General features: G+C 40.6%; 1 protein-coding gene across 3 annotated transcripts in view; it reads left to right on the forward strand.

The window, feature by feature from the left end:
- The first annotated feature begins 2,880 nt into the window (after positions 1 to 2,880).
- Positions 2,881 to 25,498, forward strand: part of LOC130911173 (arf-GAP with coiled-coil, ANK repeat and PH domain-containing protein 2-like) — a 32,689-nt gene continuing 10,071 nt past the window's right edge. The window contains exons 1-18 of one of the 3 annotated variants that reach the window (XM_057828966.1): positions 2,881 to 3,044; positions 3,126 to 3,244; positions 3,340 to 3,397; positions 8,511 to 8,630; positions 8,835 to 8,888; positions 12,908 to 12,966; positions 13,088 to 13,271; positions 13,340 to 13,384; positions 13,519 to 13,614; positions 13,708 to 13,782; positions 14,595 to 14,698; positions 14,773 to 14,824; positions 14,926 to 15,026; positions 18,852 to 18,963; positions 19,027 to 19,214; positions 19,292 to 19,361; positions 22,357 to 22,445; positions 22,512 to 22,591. In XM_057828966.1, the coding sequence (XP_057684949.1) occupies positions 3,192 to 3,244; positions 3,340 to 3,397; positions 8,511 to 8,630; positions 8,835 to 8,888; positions 12,908 to 12,966; positions 13,088 to 13,271; positions 13,340 to 13,384; positions 13,519 to 13,614; positions 13,708 to 13,782; positions 14,595 to 14,698; positions 14,773 to 14,824; positions 14,926 to 15,026; positions 18,852 to 18,963; positions 19,027 to 19,214; positions 19,292 to 19,361; positions 22,357 to 22,445; positions 22,512 to 22,591 (1,540 nt within the window). In that variant the 5' untranslated portion in view covers positions 2,881 to 3,044; positions 3,126 to 3,191. The other 2 variants (XM_057828968.1, XM_057828967.1) reach the window with 2 other exon arrangements.

Here is a 25,498-nt window from a genome sequence, read left to right on the forward strand (position 1 = left end):
AAATTGTTTGCCAAAATTTCTCAACTTTACATTGAACACAACAAAAACCATTTCCATTAATTGGCGTACCGCAAGCAACATGTCACTTTTGCTCATTTTAGCAATTGTGGCTAGGCGGGTCAACCTCCTGTTTGTTCCTAATAGTAACTCAAATTGTTTTTTTTTTTTTTAGAACAAAAGGTAACATTGGCAGTCAGACACCATTTTAATTTTTTTTTTCAGGTCATTCATTGTCAGACAAGCAGGATGGCAAAACGCCATGATAAAAAATAAGTTAAAATATCAAAATGACTTACCTCTTCGTCCTCTGTAGGACAGTGGTCCCCAACAAAATGTTTACTACATATTAATTGTGAATGTCTTTGGTCTTTTGGACGTCCATGAAAGTTGATCCATTCTTCACATTTTTTCCTCCGAATTTTTGGTTTCGGGAAACGTATGAAGAAAACATTCTTATGTTGTAACGTCTAGAGTCGTTTCTACTAGTTCCATAGCAGCAGTGTTTGATTGGCATGTTGTTTTTTGAAAGATTACCAGAGAAAACAAGCAGAAATAATATGGTTTGTACGCGACGGCGTGTCGATAATGTCCCACTTCCGTGTTACGATGGCGACATCACTGTCGGAAAATGGCATTCGTGCGGTACGCTATTAACAAATATTCTCTTCTCCAAGGCCTAATAAATTGGACCTCAAGCGCTGTAAATGGCAGCCGATGAGTTGACAAGGAAGTGTCCTGAAAATGCCCCCAAAAAGTGAGCCATTGGAAAGAAAGGCATCCCCTCTACTAAAAACTGCAATTTCTGAAGAAATTTCGATGGGAGCTTTGCTTTGGCAGGTAAACCCCTTTGGGGTCACTTCCTGTTATTATCAAGTCACAAATCTTAATATAATAATTTATTTACACTTCCCCCTTACTAAATGTGTTTTTTTCCACCCAAAAGAAAAGGTAACAGTGGCAGTCACTTCCTATTGATATGTTGATGTACATAGCCGTCAATGGCATCGATGTACAGTGGGGAGAACAAGTATTTGATACACTGCCGATTTTGCTGGTTTTCCCACTTGCAAAGCAAGTAGAGGTCTCTAATTTGTATCATAAGTTCTCTTCAACTGTGAGGGACGGAATTTAATACAAAAAAAAAAACAGAAAATAACGTCGTATGATTTTTAAATAACAAATTTGCATTTAATTGCGTGAAATAAGTATTTGATACATCACAAAAATCGAACTTAATATTTGGTACAGAAACCTTTGTTTGCTATTACAGATACCAAACGTTTCCTGTAGTCCTTGACAAGGTTTGCACACACTGCAGCAGGTATTTTGGCGCACTCCTCCATGCAGATCTTCTCCAGAGCCTTCAGGTTTCGTGGCTGCTGCCGGGCAACACGGACTTTCAGCTCCCTCCATAGATTTTCTATCGGGTTCAGATTTGGTGACTGGCTAGGCCACTCCAGGACCTTAAGATGCTTCTTACGGAGCCACTCTTTAGTTGCCTTGGCTGTGTGCTTTGGGTCGTTGTCATGCTGGAAGACCCAGCCACGACCCATCTTGAGGGCTCTCACTGAAGGAAGGAGGTTGTCAGCCAAGATCTGGCCATACATAGCCCCATCCATCCTCCCCTCAATACGGTGCAGTCGTCCTGTACCCTTGGCAGAGAAGCAGCCCCAAAAAAATGATGTTTCCTCCTCCATGTTTCACGGTTGGGATGGTGTTCTTGGGGTTGTACTCATCTGTCTTTTTCCTCCAAACACGACGAGCCGAGTTTAGACCAAAAAGTTCCATTTTGGTCTCATCCGACCACATGACCTTCTCCCATCGCTCTTCTGGATCATCCAGATGGTCAGTGGCAAACTTCAGACGTGTCTGGACATGCACTGGCTTCAGCAGCGGGACCTTGCGTGCGCTGTTTAATCCATGAAGGCGTAATGTGTTTCTGATGGTTTTCTTCGAGACTGGTTCCAGCTCTCTTCAGGTCATTGACCAGGTCCTGCCGTGTAGTTCTGGGCTGATCCCTCACCTTCCTCATGATCAGTGATGCCCCATGAGGTGAGATCTTGCATGGAGCTCCAGAACGAGGCAGATTGACCGTCAACTGGAACTTCTTACATTTTCAAATAATCACTCCAACAGTTGTTACTTTCTAACCAAGCTGCTTGCTTATTTTCCTGTAGCCCATCCCAGCCTTGTGCAGGTCTATTATTTTATCCCTGACGTCCTTACACAGCTCTTTGGCCTTGGCCATTGTGGAGAGGTTGGAGTTTGTTTGTTTGTTTGAGCACGTGAACAGGTGTCTTTTACACAGGTAACAAGTTCAAACAGGTGCAGTTACTTCCGGTAATGAGTGGAGAACAGGAGGGGTTCTTAAAAAAGAACTAAGAGCCGAAATATTTACTAGTTGGTAATGTATCAAATACTTATTTCATGCAGTTAAATACAAATTTATTATTTAAAAATTATACAATGTGATTTTCTGGATTTTGTATTAGATTCCGTCCCTCACAGTTGAAGAGAACTTATGATACAAATTACAGACCTCTACATGGGTTGCAAGTGGGAAAACCAGTAAAATCGGCAGTGTATCAAATGCTTGTCCTCCCCACTGTACATATGTGTCAATGGAATCCAAGTAAATTGGCATCAATAGAATCGACATACAGTACATAGTCATCAATGGCATGGACGTACATGGCTGTCACTGGCATGGAAATGCACACTTAATATTAGGTTTTTTTTTTTTTTTTTTTTTTTTTTTTTTTTTTTTTTTGGCAGCTTTGGTCCTCCATAATGCTTATCTAAATGCCAAGATAATTGTGTACATTAAAATGAATAGCACCAATCTTTAATCACAGTGAACGCAGTAACTTGAACCACCGCTTGGTGTCTCCGCAAATTAAACAGAACCCGGATGTGGGCTGGAGGAGCGCTCAAGACTGCCAATGTTAGCATCACTTTGCGTGTGTGGGATGCTGACAGCTGTGCAAGCCCCAACACAAGCTTATCTTTCACGAACACATGGTACACGACAAGTAAACAGCTGAGTAGGTTTCGTCTTTTCTTAGTCGTAGTTGTGTTAATTGGAGGTAGTTTTGTTTCTAATGAGAAAGTTCTCTGTGTGTTAGCACGCCGGCTAACAACTTGCTGTTTGGGTAGCATACTTCGACGGTTTCCAGGTACCTTCACTCAATATGGAAGCGTTACTTGACTTCTCGGAGTGCGTCGCGGATTCTCCAGAATTCAGGTAAGCAACTCTCGCTCGATGAGTTGGCATCGGCGAGGCGCATGCGCCGCTGCTTAAACTTTCTTGTGTGTTTTTTTGTTTGTGTATTTGTTTAGGCTGAACCTGGATAAGTTTGAGGAGGATGTTTTTCTGCTACAGACACAGCTGGACAAGGTACAGCATTGACTTTGATGGAAATAAAGACAGAAATAGCCATAACTTGCAGTCGGTGACACCCCTTACTGAAGTTGGCACCATAGAGCAGCAATTTCCAGAATGAAGCACTTCAACTCCCCTCAACATAGTTTTTATAAGCACTATAATGGCAAATTATTGAAAAACTTTTCTATGTGAGCAAGATGAGCTTATCACTTTTTCAGACAACAGTGTTGGGAGCAGGGCCGGCCCAGGCCATTTGGGGGCCCTGAGTAAAATAATGCCAAGGGGCCGATATTTTTGTAAAAATGTAATAAAATTGTAACCTTATGTGCATCTTTCTTGATTTTTGATCTCATAACTATGTACACGACATTGCCAAGCATTAGCTTGAATTGTACATTAGGGGAAATCATCTTGTGAAGAGGATGGCACTCCACCTCTAATTCCAAGATACTTTTCAATAGCTCGTTTGAATCATCCAAAGCACAAAATATGATTACATGGAACGAAATTCAGCCCAGGAAAATAATCGTCAACAAAAACGTGTACTATGGGGAGTGCGCAACTAATTAAGTAGATTCACTGTAAGCTGATACATGTATACTACTTGATAATAATGTCCGATACAAATTAAATGACTATGGCTACGTCTACACTAGGACAGATAATTTTCTCCAGGGTATTTTCCTGACTATTTTTGTACCTTTCCACACGTTTAAGGTGCGTTTAAGGCCCCACCCCCCCGCTTCTGCAAGGTACGCCTTTGTGCAACTACGCATGAGCAGAAAGGAGAAGCCAAATGTGTTACGTCATCGCCCGCGCGGTTTACCTCTGAACCAGAAACTCATTACTTGCTCGCGGCAAATTTCCAAATCACTACACATTATTGTCATTATTTTGTGATCACAGTTTTTTTTTCGTGATCGCAGTTGAAAGCATCACACAGGAGCGAGAGTGAAGGGAGAGCACTTTTACGAGCAGGCGCCGAGTTGTGATAGAAATAAAACTTTATAAAACAACGTAAGCCTGACATCATTACTTGGGATGTTACAGTCGATGCTCAGTTGCGCTCTCACCACTTGGAAAGTAACAAATAGAAGCATATGGTGTATTACCTTGATACTGTTGTTTCTTCTCAGATTTTCTTCTTTCGTTTCTGTGCTCCAAAGGATAAATTCTCTTCGACATATTCGTGCGTCTATTTTCCAGTCATCCAAACATAGTCTGCGTATAGGCTGAGCCGGCCTTGGTTGGGAGTCTGGGACTAACACGTTAAGAAGTAACGTGTTACTGTTACAGTGTTATTTGGCACTAACTTAACATGTAAGTCTGTTACCATTAACACATGATGAATTACTGCATTATTTCATGTTATTTTACAGTCCTGGCTAGAGACTGAGAGCTGAAGTGCAGTGTTTAGGCTGTATTGGGACCATGGAAAAAGTGCTTAGAAAATGGATTTCGTTCCACTCAAGTGGATCTACATAAACTCTGCTTTATAACATATACATACGTTGCTAATTAGTACCAAAAAAAAAGTGTGCTCACGATTTCCAGTCATTTTTTAGTAATTAGCGTTTATGTGTCATTCTTTTTTTCCCCGTTGACTAAACTTCGAATGCGGTTTTCTTATCTTTTGTTCATCTTCGCTCATGTCGTAGTTAGAAATGGTCGACGCCATGTTGTTGTTGTTTTCGAAACCATGGCACCAATCCTCGCCTCCTATAGACCCTACTCACATAACGTCACAACCACGCCTCCGCACCATATTGTCTGTCTCCTCGTCGTTTTGACGCATTACCGCTACGTAAATTCCTCCTATTACGACGTGTTTTTCTGCTCGTTAACATTAATAATCAAAATGGTGAAGGCGTGTGTGGCGGTTGGTTGCAATAACAGAGAAGATAGACGGAGAGACTTGAAGTTGTACCGTATTCCGAGAGACCCGGAGAGGAGAGCGAGATGGACTGCTGCAATTCGACGAGAAAACTGGGCTCCAAACGATTACCACGGAGTATGTAGTAGTCATTTTATATCTGGTAAGATGCATTTAATATGTATTTAGAAGGTTTTGGGCTGACAACCACATTTAAGATCATTGCGAGGCTAATCGCCGAAAACATACAGTTTCAAATTCAAGATGCTTATTTCTTCCACCATCATTACATTTTGAATAATATTTAGCTGGTACTAAGTGAAAGAAGCTGGCCTCGTCTACGGATCATCAGTTAAACAGGTGTGTCCAAACCTTTTGCAAAGATTTGGTGTGGTAAAAATGCGGGGGGCTACCTTGGCTGATTTACATAGAACAATATATTTAAACAAATGTTAGCAAGCCCTTCTGTGTGTCACATTTGCTTTATTATTTTTTTAAATTCATAATTTCAACAGTCTCGTCTTTGTGGCGTTCTTTTTCGACACTCGGGCTCTTGCGAAATACTGCTGCTGTGAAATTAAACTAGCTTCAAGTTGCTATAATTTCTCGCGTATCTTCCCTGTAATGTTGTCGTACATGTCAGCATGTCTTGTTATTATCGCGTCACATCGAACTCTTTGAAAACAGCGACTCTCTCTTTGCAAATGAGGCAGACACAGTTGTTGCGTGTTTTATTGAAGAAATAGTCCAATATCCACCTATCCTTGAAGCGTCGGCCATCGCAGTCAACTTTTTTTTTTTTTTTTTTTTTTGATTGTCGCCATTTTAGAAATCACACAGGGTAATGTTGCTTAGAGTGCTGCTCTTAATGTTTTTCAAAGTTTCGTGAGAATAGGCAGAGTTTCTGTGGAAAAGATAGTTGTAGATATCAGGGTAGCAGATGTCAGGCGGAGGGCAAAGACAGCGGGTCGAAAAATATCGATTTAGGCATCAAATATGGATTTGGCGAATGGATAGACTGAAGCTTTTCCACATAACGCCTTTTATGCAACGCATCCAATGAGTTTACAGCGTCTGAAAGCACTGGGGCTTCCATGAATTGCTCTATAAACTGAACGACTAATTGAAACCATTGAGAATAGGGCTAAACAGAGACGGACAATATGGCGGCCGGATACAGCGACACGTCATTCTGTGACGTCGGTGAGTAGGGTCTATTGGTGCACGTGACCTGATACAGCTTCACACACTGACGATACTACTCCGCCGTATCAATATCACTGTGCCACGGGGGAAAAAAAGACCGACACAAAAACGCTAATTACTAAAAAATGACTGGAAATCATGAGTACAACTTTTTTTGGGGTACTAATTAGCAACGTATACAGTTTTATACTGTTCAAAAGTTTGGGGTCTAAGTGACCCCAAGCTTTTCAACGGTAGTGTATAAGTAATATATGTCTCATGATAAATGTGTGTGGATGTGTATATATACTGTTTATGTATATAATACTGAATATATTATTATAAATACCGCTTCTGGTTAGTTTTTGAGCGATCGTCTTTAACTTCTGATCAGGGGATCAAACGGCGTATTATAGTTTATTTGTTGTTCTCAAGAAATTAATTTTTCAAAGTTCTTATTATTATACTCCCCTTCCTTGTCTTTGCATATTGCAGCTCTACTCAAATTTGCAAAATGCAAATTCTTGCAATTTTTCAACTGGTCTTAAGATTTTGATCAGCAATGTATACTGTAGGCTACTTTCCCTATCTAATATAACATCCTTCCTGGAAATAAATCTTAAATGTAATTAAAACGGAACTATTTCTGATATCAATATCCAGACAGTTAGCCGTTTAGAGTGGCAGAAATAAATACAGTGGTACCTCTACATATGATCACTTCGACACACGAACTTTTCGACATCCGACGTAAAATTTGAGCCGCCATTTGTTTCTACATCCGACGAGTTGCTCGAAATACGACGACATGACAGCACTGCAAACGAACGCACGGTGGATTTTCTTGTGTGAGAAATCAACACAGTTTTCAAAAAAAGTTGATACAGTTGGAGAAACAAGGAAAAAAGTGATGCTTACCTTTGAAATGAAGATGCAAGTTATAGAAAAATATGAGCTTGGGGTGCGCGTCCCTGAACTGGCTCAACAATACAGCTCCATGGTCCTCTTCCGACCACCGTTCGCCACTATTTATAAGTTAAGGTGACAATTATTATTGTGGTAACATTGCCAAGGAAATCGCCAGCTTCGTCACGTTTTTATCATTTATTTAAGAACTTATCCAACACAAAACGCCCATTGTCTTAAGCAGTTGACTGCTCTCAAGAAAACGAAAGTATTATCTCTACCGCACCGACCTATCTCACTGAGACGTCAGCTTCGCGGTGCGTTCAGGGACAGTAAAAAGTGTCCGCCATATTAGAATCCGATTCGTTACATTATTTACAGGAATAATTATTAATTATTCTTCTTCTTATTATATTATTCTGAATTATTTATTTATAACTTATTTGTTTTTCTATGTTTAATTGTCATTTTTAACAGTGCCAGCAGTATTTATTAAGAATTTAGTGTATGTTTTTAGGCTTTGGAACGAATTAATGGAATTATAATGTATTCCTATGGGAAAATCCTGCTCGACATACGACCATTTCGACTTACAAACAAGGTCCTGGAACGAATTAAATTCGTATGTAGAGGTACCACTGTAATTCAAGGCAGCTCTTCTCTGTCTGTGCCTGTCACCTTATGCTTTGCTATTATTAGCTTTTAGCTCAGCTTAACAACTGCACTCAGTAGTGGAGAATAGAGCTTTGAACAATTCAGGAGAAATGGTTCGGATGGTCTGAACCTCAAGATTTTAGTTGATGGGATCTTTTAGAACCTGTGTGACTGACTGTGTTTCTGAGTGAATATCTCAACCAATCCTGAAGCGGTGTGCTATAGGCACAGACGCTACTGAGTTCAGCCTCTACTGTGTGGAGAGGACTAACTCATTTTTTTAGATCAGAGAAGGGAGAGGAGAGAGAGAAAAATTCTAATATTTAAATAGCACATTATTGTGTGACTAAAATGAAAACTGAATTGTTTCGTTGAATTAAGTCTACACCTCCAAAAATACTTATTGTGTCCCAAATCATTGGTGGGGACAGCTTAGTTGAGGTGGGGGGCGTGGGCCGTGATTTTGACACCAGTCATCTAACTGGTGTTTGTTGTGCAACCAATCAGGTTACAAGGCTGTGCGGAAAAATGGTGGAGGCGGGACAAGCATACAATGCAGCCAATCAACTGTTTCTCACTGGCCTATCCGAGCTGTTTTCACGTCACAAGGAGGATGGCGTCATAGCAGTAAGGACCCATCTGATAATAAGTATTTCTGTACAAGAAATGAGTTTTTTTGCTGTCTGTGTTCCTCTTATGTGTCATTATATTCCGTTGTTTAAATGGCTTTTATATTTGTATTTAAATTACAGATTCATCGACCCCACACGAGAGGGCCTTCATGGCTTTAAGAATGTTTGCTCTCCTGACTTTCTTTTCATGTCCTTTTAGAACTGCCTCACCCAATTCGAGCAAGGCCTGCAGGAGCTGCTCACGTTTCACACTGTGAGTCAGGGGTTAGGGGTGCATGAAAATATTGTTCGTCGACGAAATACTTTCGTTATTGTCATGACTGACAAAGAAAGCAGTGCCTGGCACCCCTGAAATTTATACAAGAAAACTCTACTTGTTCATATATAAGTCACAGGTGTCTACACTGTATTTAGAGGTCCACTGATAGGGGATTTTCTAAGACCGATACTGATTAAAAAAAAAAAAAAAATCACCCGATTGCCAATGTCTGCAGTTGATTTTGTAGGCGGGTATTTAAGGCCGATCTACTTTTCTACCACCAATATTTTTTGATTATGAGATTTATGAAAATTGAAACACTCAGTATATAAATATATTAGGGCTGCAGCTATCGAATATTTTAGTAGTCGATTAATCAATGGACTAGTTAGTTCAAATAATCAAGTAATCGGATAAGGAACATGAAAACTAAAATACCTGAGCTGACCCTCAAACGGTATAATTTTTTTTTTTTTTTTAATGAGGATCTTTGTACAAGAAAAGAAGAAATGGCTAACTTACTGTTACGTCCCAAGGACGACTCGCGAAGGGCGTAACATAAAACGAGCCACACAAATTCACAAGTGGCACAAATTTATTTACACAACAATCAAACTCGCAATGAATATGTACAAAATGTGGATGAAGCGCGGCTTCAGGGTAAGCCCAGGCCAAAACAACAAACAAAAGGAATCTACACTTGAACCCCACCCGCTAACTAAACCCTGATCATGAAAAAGAACAAAGAAAAGACAACCACTAACCTAGCTTCTTACGGTAAACAAAACAGGAGAAAACGGGTTGAACAGAAATGGCGACTTACCCCTACTTGCTTCAGTGCTCTTATTTACGGTGGTGAACAAAAACGATCCAATAACGAATAAACACAAAAGACCTCACCGAAAAAGCGAGAGTGTATCAGACTAGCGATCAAATGCAAACGAGCGTGAATGGCAAGTAAACAGCTGGCGAGGAGGACCGCGGCAGAATGCTGTCAAATGCGACCTCCCAGAGCGTTGACAGTGGCAGGTTTAAGAAGCTTGGCGCCTTTGTTCGTGGCCAATCAGCGGCGGCGACGTCGTCGGTCCGTCCTGCGTCCTTCAGCTGTCGTCACAGTGGGAGGGGAAGCAACCAGCTGGTGGAGGAGACGATCAGCTGACTGGAACAGTCTCAAAACATAACAATTAAATGGCCAGGGCCGTCACACAAAGAAAAAGTCCGCTATCTTAAATGCTATAAAATGCTAAAGTTTTTTTTTGTTTTTTTTTTTACAATGGTCTTAACAAATGGTTCAGACACCGATGCCCACAAAAAACGCCAAAATATACCCATAAACTAAATTATGAATGCATTGAAAAACATTTGCTCAAATAAAAACCCTAACAGGTCTTAACAGGGAGCAGTTGGATTCAGCCATGTGAAAAATGGCAGCCCAGAGGGCAATGTATTCACCCTAATCAATAAAACTAAATGCAAACACTTTCAAAATAAACCAATACAACACCACTTTAAACGAATACTTGAAGGAACAAAATTTAATTCGAATATTTTTTTTCTAATCGAATACTTGAGTTAATCGATTAATCGTTTCAGCACTAAAATATATATCAACGCACCAATAGAATTCCAACCATTTATTGAACTTTAGGTACAGTGATTCCTTGCTACTTCGTGCTTCAAACATCGCGCCCTTAGTCCATTGTGGATCCCCCAATAAAAAAAAAATGCAGGATTTTATAGAGATTTCTCATCCGATCAAGTACAGCCTCTCACTCTCCCTCCTGAAGCGTTTCTTTTCAGGCAGCTTGTTGAAGTAAACAATGAGTGACAAAGGAGCTGCTTTGAAGTGGCCAGACAACTACCTTTCAAAGGCCGCCGCCTTGTTTAGCTTTTTAAACATTGGCTGTAATTGCTGTGGCAACTCATTGTGTTGTGTCGTGTGCTGGTCTAAGCAGCATGAGTTGATTTCAGAGGACTTACTCAATGAAAAAAATAATAAAAATCATGTCTTGTATGTGTCTCTTTCCAATGCCAAATCTGAATAAATACATTTAACACACCCCCCAAAAAATTGGGGGGAGGGGGTGGGTTTAATGTAAATAAGCTACACCTCTACTTCACGAATTTCGATTATGGTGGGGATCACCATTAATTGCGAAAAATGAATGATCACTGTATACGCATTTGCAAACAAGTAAAACAAAAAGTACAGAATAGATAAGGAGCAGTAAATAAAGACAATATACAATAAAGTCAAAGCAATAACTTAAGCGACAAATGATTTCAACTTCAAGTAGTTGCTTTATAGTCAGTCGTCGGCAGCAGCTTACCTACATGCTGGTCCCTTACAGCCATCCTACACTGAAACCTGGTTCAGGTTAGTACTGGGATGGGAGACTGCCAAGGAATTAAGCTTTTTACTGCAAATCGGCCGTTGGCTGATATTTGGAGGGGGGTCAAATTTATTGGCCCAATATATCGGCTGGATGATATATCGGTCGACCTCTACATGCATTATGTGACATTTATACTGAAAGATGTTGATTATTCTGTAAAAATCCATGAATAAGCTACACTAAACTCCAAGCCACAGGGTTGAAGCAGGGCGAAAAAAGTAGTGGTTTATAGTCCACAAATTACGGTAATGTTGAGAAAAACAAAATTAATACAATTAAAATGGATAAACACAGAAATACACTCTGTTAATGGCCGGCAATATCGCTCTTAACCTGCCAGCCTCTCCCAGTCAAAATGGATTGGACATCTCGCACCTTCAGTGGCAACCAAAAACTTAAACGGGTGCCCAAAAATACGTTTAATAAGTTTACATGATAATATTACCGGCAAATTAGATTGTTTTAATTTGTTGTGTCATCAAAACTAGGGCTGTCCCAAACGACTAATTTTCTCCCGATTAGTCAGCCGACTATTTTTACGATTAGTCGACTAATCTAATAATTTAAAAAAAAAAAAAAATTATTTTGCTTTTGTTCACTAATTTAGCAATGACATTTTTGTTGACGCTTATCAATTCACAAAAAACATATTGGAACACTTAAATTATTTATTAAAGTACAAATAAACACATAAATAATAATAAATCACAAATAAACAATTAGTTCAAATGCTGATAGAATTTACTAGTGTAGCATCCCTGATTGAAAAGGTGGTCTCTTAAACTGATGGTTTACAACTTTTATTCCATCCTTGATGTAATCACACTGTAAGAGCTATGGTGCACACAAATAAAACAACACAATTAGAAATTAACAAAAACTTTTCACCTTTTTCCTTTTAAACCTTATTTATATATCAGTGAATTGCCTTTACCTTAATTTATTACCTTATCATTGACAATCTCTCCCTTGAGTGCAATCACTGTATATACTGTATATATTTATGACCTTTTAACCTTATATAATTTTCTATACCATAAAATAAACCATAACATGAAATAAACCTTTCAGTTAGCATTAAGGACAATACTAATAGCACTATGGGCCCATTGTCAATGAAACGTTATTATTCAGTAAGGCGACAGCACCCTCTGGTGTACAAAAAAAAGAAGAAAAAAATTACAAACGGTGACGGCGCTTGAGGTGTTTATTCACGGCTGACGTGCAGCCAAGCTTGGCATTTAACAGACAGGACAGAAGAGTGTACCCTCCGTTGTTTCTTTGAAATAAGTCAATGTTTTGGACACTCTGGTGCGCTTTTTTTGGGTTTGTGCCGCTTTCCCCGCTTGCATACAGAGCATCCGACATTCTGAACTTTCCACGCATGTATTTTTTTTTTAACCCTTCATTAACCGTCGACGGGATGTTGTGCTCGTCGACGGATTTACGTCATCGATGACGTCGACTATGTCGACTAGTCGGGACAGCTCTAATCAAAACGCAAGATATACTGTACCTTTCAATACTGATATTGTGCTACACTGCTCTCTGGTGAGCAAAAGGAAAGCAATTGTAACAACCAACCCCATCCTCCCCTGTTTATGTGTATGTTGTCAGATGTTATTGGACCAGAGCCAGCGAGCTATCAGTCATCAGCTCAGTAATCTGTGCGAGCAGTAAGTGCACACTTGTACTCACACTAGGTTTTAAACCCTGAATTTAAATCCTTTTTTTAGTTTACATCAGTTGGATCGGTTATACCACTCAATTGTTGGCTGTCGTTTTATGGCTTTTAAGGTTCCTTCCTCAGCTGTCAGAGACCCGTGTGGAGTTTCTGCGTATCGGTGACAATCTGGACACAGCGGCTGCCAAGAATGCTCAGGTGTCTCGACACAAGACCGCAGAGGCCGAGAGAGCAAGTCACTTGCTCACAGCTACCCGTAAATGCTATCAGCATTTTGCCCTGGATTATTGTCTGCAGGTTAATACAGGGGTACACTCAGAGAGCGAAAACTCTCAAGACTAAAGAATTCTTGTTTTGTCATTTAGCTGAACATGTTCAAGACTCAGCAAAAGACGGACATCTTGAACTCTGTGAGACCAGAACTTCACTACCTTATTTTAGCGGAGCATAAACCCATTCGCTGCCATTGATGGAAATCCGCATCCATTTTTTAAAAATTTCCCTCCCTGTTCTTAGTCTGACTGAGTGTGTGTTGTTATTTGAGGTGTTCTCCTTGGTCAACGCTCAGCTGACATTTTTCCATCAAGGATTTGACCTACTCAGGGACCTCGATCCCGCCATGAAAGTTATGGCAGTGCAGGTCAGTAAATGCGCTCAACACCTACGTAGGAACTAAGCTGTCTCCGTTTCCCCCTAGCACTACTAAAGATGCCTCTGTCGACTTTGTAATCAGTTGTGCGAGCGGTCGGCTGAGTGTGCGAGCACACGGAAAAATCTGGAGAATGCTCACCTGCTGGTCCAACAAAGAGTAAGTCAATAAGACCACGAATGCATTTCTCTCAATCAGTGTTGTTTTTGGCAGCCCTTTAGTCAAAAATACTTATTAGTCTTAGTCATATTTTAGTCATTTCAAAATGTGTTTTACTAGTTTTAGTCGACATATACTCAAAATGTTTTCGACTGTAAAATTCAAATGTTTTGGTCCAAAAATTCATAAAGGTTTTCAACAATTTCGACTGAACATTGACAGACAAGCACATATTGTAGCGTCTACAAGGATAACACCCACTTACTGGTGATAATACACACTCAGCAGCAAAACAGTACATTATTTTCAATGAATTCTACTCACTTGGAAGCCACGTAGTGCGTGTATAAAAATAATTAAGTTGTCTGAGAGTTGGCGCTAGCCAAATTCTAACGTAAGTGTGTGATGATCACTACGCACAGACCATAAAGGCTAAAGTACATTGCATATTCTCTCTCGCCAAAAAACAAATCTTACCGTGTGTTTCAAAACAAGCAAGCCTGGAGAGGACACTGGTGAGTTGGGGGAGCGCAGCACGTCACATGAGTGGTACAACCACTCACTGCAATGATGCAGGATAACTTATCATTTTTTTTATTTTTATTTTTTTATAATAGAAGTTGAATCGTTTGGCTCTTTTCATCCTTCTGTGATTTTAAACTACTTTGTCACTAGTAGATGTCCAATCCATTTGAACTGATAGGGTTTGCAGAATTAATGTTAAATTTTCATTCGCCGTCAGGCCTCTTGGTTCAAATTATTTATTTCGAATGTTACACATTTTGATCTTTTTTCTGCGTATTTGTGTATAGGATGCCTCAGGAGAGACGCTGGTCCAGTCGTGTCACGGGAACAATGACGTCATTCAAGGTTACCTTTTCAAACGCTCCCGAAGGAAGTTGAAAACCTGGAAGAGGTCATTTGAAGAGGGTTAAAAAAAACACACAGTTTTGAAATGGCAACATGAACATTTTTATTTTTTGTGTACAGGTGCTGGTTCGCTATTCGAGACAACCAACTCATCTACAGGAAGTCACACAAAGTAAATTTTAACCACTTATTGGTAGCAAAGTAAAACAATAAAGCCGCTGTTGTTGTGAGGATAAAAAGTTGTGATGTTTAATTTTCCGCTGGGCTCTACAGGAGGCATCCATGCTCCTGTTCGAGGACCTCCGACTGTGTGCCGTCAAGTCTTTGGATGACATGGACCGTCGGTTCTGCTTCCAACTGATCTCTGTGCACAAGTAAGACAAAAACACAAAATATGCACATAATTGCACACAATGATTGATAAGTCTCTGGTAGACATATACTACCACAACACATACACTGTGAATGCTACACATAGTCAAGAGGAAAATTTGTAAACATGTCCAACTGACAAATTGTTGAGAACCACCAAAAAAAACTATGGTTCACAATTTAGGATCTTTTTATGAGATAATTTAAAAATCATAATAATAAAACATTCCCTAAACTTTGCAGTTAATTTATAGAACAGCACTTTGTAATGAAGTGCATGCATTGTTTCACTAGTGAAAGAATCTTTTTTATTGTACTACAGTGGTACCTCTACATACGAAGTTAATCCGTTCCAGGACCTTGTTTGTAAGTCGAAATGGTCGTATGTCGAGCAGGATTTTCCCATAGGAATACATTATAATTCCATTAATTCGTTCCACAGCCCAAAAACCTGCACTAAATCCTTAAAAAATACTGCTGGTGCTATTACAAATGGCAATTACACGTAGCAAAACAAATAATTTATAAATCAAAATTGGAATAATATAATAAAAAGAATAATAATAATTCCTGTAATAGTGTAACGAATCGGGTTCTAATAAGGCGGACGTTTTTTTGTGTACCTGAACGCACCGCGGGGCTGACGTGCCTGGACCGGTGAGCTTGAGTTTCACTTTCACTTTGAATGTTATCTTGAGAACACCGTCAATTGCGGCAGACAGCAGGCGTTTTGTGTTGAATAAGTTGTGAAAGAAATGATGAAAACATGGCGATTTCTTTGGAGATGTTACCACAATAAGAATTGTCAACTTAACTTATAAAGACTGGCGAACGATGGTCGGAGGAGGACCGTGGAGATGTATTGTTGAGCCATTTCACGGATGCCCGCCCCACGCTCATATTTTTCTGTCATTTGCATCTTCATTTAGAAGGTAAGCATCAACTTTTTCCTTGTTTCACCACCTGTACCAACCTTTTCTGAAACCTGTGTTGATTTGTCACACAAGAAAATCCGCCGTGCGTTCGTCTGCGGTGCTGCCATTGTCGTCGTATTTCGAGCATGTCGTCGGATGTAGAAACAAATGGCGAGTCAAATTTTACGTCGGATGTCGAAAAGTTCGTGTGTCGAAGCGATCGTATGTAGAGGTACCACTGTATTTCTTTTTACAGTGGAGGGTTGATATAACTTGTTTTTGGCCTGTGATTGTGGTCACATTTCTTGTCATTGAAAAGAAATGAGAATGTGGTGTTTGTGTTTTTTAATATTTCTTTTGAGAGTTGAATAAAGGTGAATCGATGCTAATTTTCATTAGCGCTTGGAATTGTATTACAATGTACTGTATATTAGCAATAAGCTAGCAGGCGCGTTTGGAAAATGAATTATCCATCCATCCATCCATTATCTACCGCTTAATCCAGGATCCGGTCACGGGGCCTCAGCTTTAGCAGGGAAGCCCAGACTTCCCTCTCTCCAGCCACTTCAAACAGCTCCTCTTCAGAATCCCAAGACGTTCCCAGGCTAGCTGAGAGACATAGTCTCTCCAACGTGTCTTGGGTCGTCCCTTGGGCCTCCTACTGGTGGGACATGCCCGGAACACCAACTGTATCTAGAGAGGTGTCCAGGGGAGGCATCTGAACCAGATCCCCGAGCCACCTCGGCTGGCTCTCAACACAGAGGAGTAGCGGCTCGACACCCTCCCGGATGACCGAGATTCTCACCCTATCTATAACCTGAACACCCTGCAGAGGAAATCCATTTCGGTCGGTTGTGTCCGCGATCTTGTTCTTTCGGTGAACAGCTCGTGACCATAGGTGAGGGTAGTAGTCCAACCCTCCCTGGGAACAAATTTGACTTAGTGCCGGCAATGCGGACCAAACTTTGACACCGGTCGTACAGGGACTAACCAGCCCTTACCAAGGGGATCGGTACCCCGTACTCCCGGAGCACCCCCCACGGGACTCCCCAAGGCACACGGTCGAACGTCTTCTCCAAATCCACAAAACACATAGACTGGTTGAGCGAACTCCCATGTACCCTCGAGGATCCTACCGAGGGTGTCGATCTGGTCCACTGTTCCACCAGCCTGGTAATCCAGACTCACCGCTGTTCCAGCTATTGAGTCTGGCCACCATTCAGCGGATAAAATTTCCAGTGCGGAGCAAGCCACAGCAAACAGACAGCGGAGTGGACCAATCAGCGACGGGCGGGACGAGGGACTTGCGCGAGGAAGTAAACATACGAGGAGAGCGGAGTTTATTCAACATGGCTAGCGCGAGACAGACTGTTGTCAATGACTTGTGTTGATGTGTTTTTGGTAATTTAAAACTGATTTTACCGTGGATTGGAACATATTCTCGGCTCTCCTGTTCGCCATCTGTGTTGTTGTGGAGACGACTTCCGACGCGGAAGAGTGACATTGCTCGTTAAGACATGTCACGCAAAGAAACGAATCTGATTTGTTGATTGATTTTGTACTTGCTCGAAAGGCCGTTAATGGGCTGGGTCGCAGACTATACTCTCAGTGTTTGAAAAACACAGGGAGAACAGTCTGGCCGTGCCAGGCAACTAGTCCACGGCCAAGACGAAAACCACAGTGTGCCTCCTGAATCAGAGATTCAACTTCCTGACATACCCTCCTCTCCACCAGCCCTGAATAGACTTTACTAGGGAGGCTGAGGAGTGTGATCCCTCTATAGTTGGAACACACCTTCCGGTCCCCCTTCTTAAAAAGGAGGACCACCACCACCCCGGTCTGCCAATCTAGAGGCACTGTACCCGATGTCCACGCGATGTTATAGAGGTTTGTCAGCCACGGCAGCCCCACAACATCCAGAGCCCTTAGGAACTCTGGGCGGATCTCATCCACCCCCCGGCCCCCGCCACTGAGGAGCTTTTCAACCACCTCAGTGACTTCGGCCCTGGAGATAGGAGAGCCCACCTCAGACTCCGAGTCCCCAGACTCTGCTTCCTCAGAGGAAGGCGTGTCGATGGAATTGAGGAGGTATTTTAATCCTCAGTGTGAGTAATTTTTGTTTGTTATGTGTGTTTAATGTTGCAGTTTACCTCAGCTGAAGTGAAATAAACGTCTTGAGTCGCCTGTTGTTGTTGTTGTCGTCATTTGGATTTTAACTGATATGTAAAAACTAGGGCTGTGAAACGATTAAAATTCTTAATCGAGTTAATCACAGCTTAAAAATTAATCGCAATTAATCGCAATTCAAACCATCTATAAAATCTGCCATATTTTTCTGTAAATTATTGTTGGAATGGAAAGATAAGACAAGGCGGATATATACATTCAACATACTGTACATAAGTACTGTATTTGTTTATTATAACAATAAATCAACAAGATGGCATTAACATTATTAACATTCTGTTAAAGTGATCCATGGATAGAAACACTTGTAGTTCTTAAAAGATAAATGTTAGTACAAGTTAGAGAAATTTTATATTAAAACTCCTCTTAATGTTTTCGTTTTAATAAAATTTTGTAAAACTTTCAAACAAAAAATAAATTAGTAGCTCGCCATTGTTGATGTCAATAATTACACAATGCTCATGGTGCTGAAACCCATAAAATCAGTCGCACCCAAGCGCCAGCAGAGGGCGACAAAACACAGGTAACAAGTGGATATGACACTGCTGTCTTTTTAATCTGTTTGAGCGGGGCATGTGCGTTAAATGCATCAAATATTTTAACGTGATTAATTTAAAAAAATAATTACCGCCCGGTAACGCGATAATTTTGACAGCCCTATTAAAAACATTTTTGACACTTTTTTTTTTTTTTTTTTTTTTTTTATGACATATTGTGTCCCATCAGGTGTTGCGTCCTCCAGGCGGACTCTGAGCACGTGCGTTTGGCATGGATGGGCGCCTTGCAGGGCAGCATCGACATGGCGTATCGAGAGCGAGGCCAAGCTGCACCGACCCAGGTACGCCCACTTATCACGCCTGTTATATAATCACTAACAATAATATTTGAATGTCTCGTGTAGCCTCAGGAGCCCCCTCCACCTAAGGGTGGTGACGACAACACCGCAACCAATCAGGGGAAAGCGGTTCTGGCTGTGGCTTTGCAGGGTAGTGGCAATCAACGATGCTGCGACTGCGGTGAGGAGGAGCCGAGATGGGCCGTCGTCAACTTGGGTGTCACCGTGTGCATACAGTGCTCAGGGATACACCGGTACACTGATAGCTACACGCTTTTGTCGGTTTTAAAATAGTCACATTTATTTTCATTTTTTTAAATATTCCTCATAGGAGTTTGGGCGTCCACGTGTCAAAGGTGCGCTCGCTAACGCTGGACTCATGGGAAGCGGAGCAGCTTAAGGTGAAACTCGCGCTGTTTGCCTGCCTATGGCATTCAGCATAATTCATGGCAACAAAAATAGTGGGAATGTTTTTGCAAGCCCAATTTCACACCTACATTTTTTATTTCGGCTCCAAATTATGTCAAAGATTTACTAGTACACGAACGTGTACATGTACAAGCATGTATCTTAATTACACTATAAGTTCATGGTTTCCCCCAAAACAACCCATTCATTTCCAATGCCACATTCAACATCTTGACATTGCTCATTCAAAACCACTAAAACCTTTGTATTAAATTTGATTGAGTTTTAACTTGGACACAGAAATAACAAACAATCAACAGTAAGATACCCAGAATTTCTCGGGAAAAAAAGAAAGGAACAAAAAGTGACCCAAAATGAGCAGCAATTGTCCCTAAATCAATAGGAAGTGACTCAGGATGCCCCAATCGCATATTTTTGCACCCGAGTCACCTGATTTTGAGAATCTGCCGAAACCGAAAAAAAAAAAGTTACAACAAAACATGTTACAGTACTGTACTGTAAACACGTGTTAAATGTTTACTAGTCGGCATGTGCCAGTATGAGATTCTGACGGTATGATAACCTTAAACAAAAATATCATGGTTTCACAGTATTGCAATTAAAGCTCTAAAATGTGTTACTTTGGCTACGTTCATACTACAGGTCTTAATGCACAAATCCGATTTTTTGTCATATCTGTTTTTTTGGCATGCCCGTTCAGACTGCCTTTGTCCATTGAGACCATTCAAGTATTACGCATGCGCACTAATTCGCAGTCCGACACGCGCTGAGCAAGACGACCCGCATGCGCAGAAGCATCAAAACAAATGACACACGTCATCCGTCATTCCAGGGATATCATATTTTGCGTTTCAAAAGGAGGACACAAATAACAGACATAAATAATCCCCGTTTAGGCTTATATTCAAAGTTTATATGGATCGATAGCATGCACGCACGGTCCGTGCACGTCACACACACATACGGGCAGTTTGCCCCGACTCTCGGCCGTGTAGGCAATGTTGAAATATTGCTCACTTGGAGCAGAGAGAAAACTGAGCATTCTCAGGCTTATCCTCAACCCATTTTTATTTTTTATGACTGTTGTCAAGCGCAGCCCTTCTCCAAAAGCCGTGTTCACTGCAAGCTAGGCGCTAATAACGCACAGCGGCACCGCTACGGTAAGCGTCTCTCTCGCTATTTGATGACGTAATTGCTGCATGAAATCCGATTTGGGAGAGTGGACAGTACAGACCGCCGCGACAGTCTGGAAAAATGTGGCCCAGATCGGATTTGAACCACATACGAAAGTGACCCAGATCGGATTTGAAATGGTCCAATTCTATGCGACTTGTCACGTTCAGACCGTCAAGTTAATGCCTCACTCGAGTCGGAAAAAGACGAAAAAATCGGATTCGTGCATTAAGACCTGTAGTATGAACGTAGCCTTTGAGATATCTGGGTAAAAAAAAAAAAACAACAACTTTTTTCCATTGAACAGGATTTCAAAACATAGCAAATTGGAACATAAGTATAATGTTAAGTCCCTGCTGCACATGACCCAGATTTGCCCGTAATTGAACAGAAAATGACTTGGAAATTACTAAGGGTGTAACGGTACATGTATTTGTATTGAACCGTTTCGGTACGTGGTGCTCGGTTCGGAACGGAGGCGTACCGAATGCGTTTCTGACATAATGTAACCCTTACTTGTTGCTCAGGTTACAGTTTCTTTGTGTAGATTATATTTACTCCGTCTTCTCTACTATAATGAGGACCACCAAGGTAGGACAGTAAAACCCAGAAACGTCAACGGCGCAACAACGTGACCGCCATGAAAACGCAGTTAAAACGCGGGCGTTAAAGTCAATCAGCCAATGCACACCAGTCGCAGTGCGGCTCAACACGACGCATGCGAAAGGAAAGGAAGAGTTTACTATTTGACGCGAGACACGACCCTCCTGCGTCAATACTACTACCGGTAGCTAGGATCGGGCAGACCGGAAGTCACTCATGTAAAAATACGGTGGATCCAGTCGATTTTCAAACTAATATGCAATCGTAACCCACTTTTTGACTCCATCAGATCTCTTGAGTGGTAGATCGGGGCACAGTTGACTTGTCTTTGTTGATTTACCGCTGTCTTCTCTGCTATAATAATAACCAACACGGCCCCGTGTTCAATACAAAACCCTCCTACCACAACAAAACAAGTAGGAACTAATATTCACATAGAACCTAAAGTTATACAACATAAAATATACAATATAAATGAATACGACATCATATTTGTAAAGTATAAACGCATAATAAAATAAATAATAGCCCATTTAAATAAAATTAATTGAAATGAGCTAAAACACCTGTAATTAAATAATAAGAATAATACACAAATCCTGCTTACACAATTAAATTTATTAATTTCTGTGTGGCGCTTTAACTTGAGAAAATCCACCAATAAAGCTTTTGAAAACCGTCCATAAGGGGAAAAAAATGATTCATTGAGGCATTTCATTTGTAAAATACATGTTAAAATCTTTGTCATTGGGATTGCTTTTCTCTTTAGCACAGGACTTCTTTTTTCTTCTTTCTTTCATAAAGAAAGCTGACCAATACGCGGGGTCTGAAATGCAAATTGTTGTTGGATTATCTTTAAATACCCGCTACTTTTTGAGCAGAATTCTAGCTTTATATAGGCTAATGTTCCTATTGTTGAAAGCACTAAGGTGTGTAATAAACAACTAGCACATTTATATTTTGCCATTTGTTTTATTACTGTACTGAAAATCAACCGAACCGTGACCTCAAAACCGAGGTACGTACCGAACAGAGATTTTTGTGTACCGTTGCACCCCTAGAAATTACCCAATATATACAAGAAGACGAATGAACTGTAGTTTATCAATCACCATGAAACCTTTCCCATGCTATTTTTCAATGAATTGCATTTTCTAGTTTGCTAACAAAAGACTTATACTGGTGTTTTAGCTGCTGTGTGTCCTGGGAAATGACGCCATTAACAACATCTACGAGGCGCAGTGTTCGCAAAGAGCCAAACCCACCAATGAGAGCTCACGGTAACCACAGCATGCCTATTAATCAACTGGTAATCGATTCTTGATGATTGACACGTGTTCCCATAGTGCTGAGAAGGAAGCATGGATACGAGACAAGTATGTGGAGAAGACTTTTGTGAGGATGAACGGTGACAATGATGGGACAAGTAAGTTCTTCTACAAAATGGTAGCCAGAAAATGTCATCCAGTTTTCCATGTACTTGCTTGTCTTCAGTGTTGTTAATAACGGCGTTAGAATATAACAGCGTTACTAACGGCGTTATTATCTTCAGTAGTGAGTAATCTTATTAATTACTTTTGTCATCTTGGCAACGCCGTTACCGTTACTGAGGCGGAAAAGGCGTGCGTTATTATGCTTTACGATGTTGGTTGACTGACGCAAGAAAAGTCTGGAAAAAACGGACTCGTGGAGACGAGAAAGCAGAGCAGGAGTGGGGAGGAGGCAAGGGAGTGTGACGACGTTGCAAACGCGATGCTACTATGCTAGGGTGCTCCAATCAGCTCTGGCTCCAATAATACCTGACTAGCCGATAGCCTACAAACTACACCCACGTGATGCTTCGGTAGATATCACATATATACAGAACTAGATGCATATGACAGACACTGCAGCATTAGCAACATGTATAATAAAGAACTAGATAGTTAGTAAACAGCCACCATCTTAAAGCAGTAGACTTCTCAGGAAGGCACTGTTGTAGAGAACCTTCCTAGCGAACCTAAGTAACTTTTGATCTAAAATGCTCCTAAATCGGCAAAACTTAATTAAAATCTATCGTTAAATGATGAAACAGTTTTAAAACTTGCACATGTTGAAAATAGACAGAATGGAACTAATGCAATAACGGGAGCAATTTTAACAACTTTAACGGTTGGTTCACAACATTAAATGACTTCCACACATAGCAAAGGTTACTATCTAGTTATCGCAATATCCGCAATACCCCTGTGTCTAGTTAAGTTTAGGGTAAAGAATTGGGCTAGGGCTAATTGTCCCAAAAACCCTTTAAACTTCACATTGTGTGACCTATTTTTTTTTTTTGTTTTTTTTTTTTTTTTTTTTTTTTTTATTTATTGATTTTTTACACATTAATGGGATAGGTACAGGCGAAACACAATAAAGATAGAGGCACATAGATGACAGTTGATGATAGATGAGGTTTCGATGCAACTCAGTGAGCCTCTCACCGAAGAGGTCATGATAAGGTAACATAGACAAGATAAAGGTACCTTCCCAACACGATCAGGACACCAGACATTCTCATTCACAACTTAAACATCACACACACACATTAAAGGAAAAAAAAAAAAAAAAAAAAAAAAAAAAAAAAGAAAAAAAAAGAAAAACAAACAAACAAACAAACAAAAAAAAGTGGGGAGAGTGTTGGTAGCTCAATGCTTTTCAGCTTCAATTGTTATGGAGTCTATGTGGAGTAAAAAGGGTTGCCAGATTGTGTCAAAGGTTTGCAGAGAACCCTTTAGGGAACACCTAATTTTTTCAAGTCTAAGGTTTTGCAGGATTTCTTGAATCCATTTATTATGTGAAGGTGGGGAAGTGTGAGTCCACTTGAGGAGAATAAGCCTCCTAGCAAGTAGTGTTGTAAAAGCAATGACTTTCCTTGATGGTTTAGGCACATCGGGTGAGGGAGAGATTCCAAAAATTGCAGTTAGAGGGTCGGGATTCAGCTTGGTGCCCAGTACTTTCCCCAAAGTGTCAAACACTGTTTGCCAAAAGACAACTAGTTTCGAGCATGACCAAAACATATGTATGTAATTAGCTGGTGAAAGTTTACATCTATTACATGCATCAGATCTTCCAGGGAAAATTCTGGCCAACCTCGCATTTGTAAGGTGACTCCTGTGTAGAATTTTGCACTGTAAGAGTTGATGTCTAGAACATATTGATGAAGAGTGAACAAGATGAAGCATATTGTTCCATTGTTCATCTGAAATATTAATGTTGAGGTCGCAGTTCCAAGTTGTTCTAAGAGTGTTTAAGGGAGTTGAATTGATTTTAAAAATTAAACCATATAAAGTCGACAGTAGGTTTTTCTGTGTTGGTTGGGCTAAAAGAAAGGCATCCATCGGCATTTCAGGTGGGCGGTTTGGAAAGTGAGGAAAAAGTTTTTGAATAAAATGTCGTATTTGAAAATAACGGAATAAGTGAGAGCTTGGAAGGGTAAACCTCTTTGACAAGTCTGCGAATGAAGGGAATATGCCATCAATATAAAAATCGTCAAGAGTTCGTAGGCCCTTTTTCGACCATGACTCGAAAGCTAGGTCGGAGCACGCCGGGAGAAATAAATGATTTTGGTTAACCGGAGCTAGTCTAGATCCGGTATGCAGGCCAAACTGTTCCCTGAATTGTCTCCATATCTTTAAGGTCTCAAGGACTGTAAAATTCTGTGATGTGTCTTTAATGGGAAAAGGTAACTGTGCACAAACCACCGACCACAGTGAGAAACGTGCGGATGCTAGTTCCATACGCGCCCAGAGAGGTCGATTGTATGATACGCCCGCATTCCAGTAAAGAATCTTTCTAATATTACTAGCCCAGTAGTATCGGCGGAAGTCGGGTAAAGCCAGACCTCCGAGAGATTTAGGGAGCTGAAGGGTCGATCTTTTAATCCGAGCTTGTTTACCCCCCCATAGGAAAGAGTTAATCATCTTATCAAGTGTAGTGAAAAAAGATTTGCGTACAACTAGGGGAACATGTTCGAATACATAAAGAAAACGAGGTAATATTGTCATTTTAATGAGGTTAACGCGACCCAGTAATGACAAGGGAAGTGTGGACCACTTAGTTAAATCTAATTTACAACGGTCAAGAAGAGGTTGAAAATTTTTTGAAAACAGTTCAGACGGAGATTTAGTCACAACTATGCCAAGATACTTCAGCCCGTTGTTAGTTTTCTTAAAGGGGAAGAGAGATTGAGGGAGGTTTTCGGCAAGTAAATTAAGAGGAAGGTATTCACTCTTGTGCAAGTTAACCTTATACCCCGACAATTTGCTGAACTGATCCAGAATGGCCAAAATAGGAGGGAGAGAGGAAA

This window comes from Corythoichthys intestinalis, unplaced genomic scaffold (genome assembly GCF_030265065.1).
Source record: "Corythoichthys intestinalis isolate RoL2023-P3 unplaced genomic scaffold, ASM3026506v1 HiC_scaffold_23, whole genome shotgun sequence".
Classification (NCBI taxonomy): domain Eukaryota; kingdom Metazoa; phylum Chordata; class Actinopteri; order Syngnathiformes; family Syngnathidae; genus Corythoichthys; species Corythoichthys intestinalis.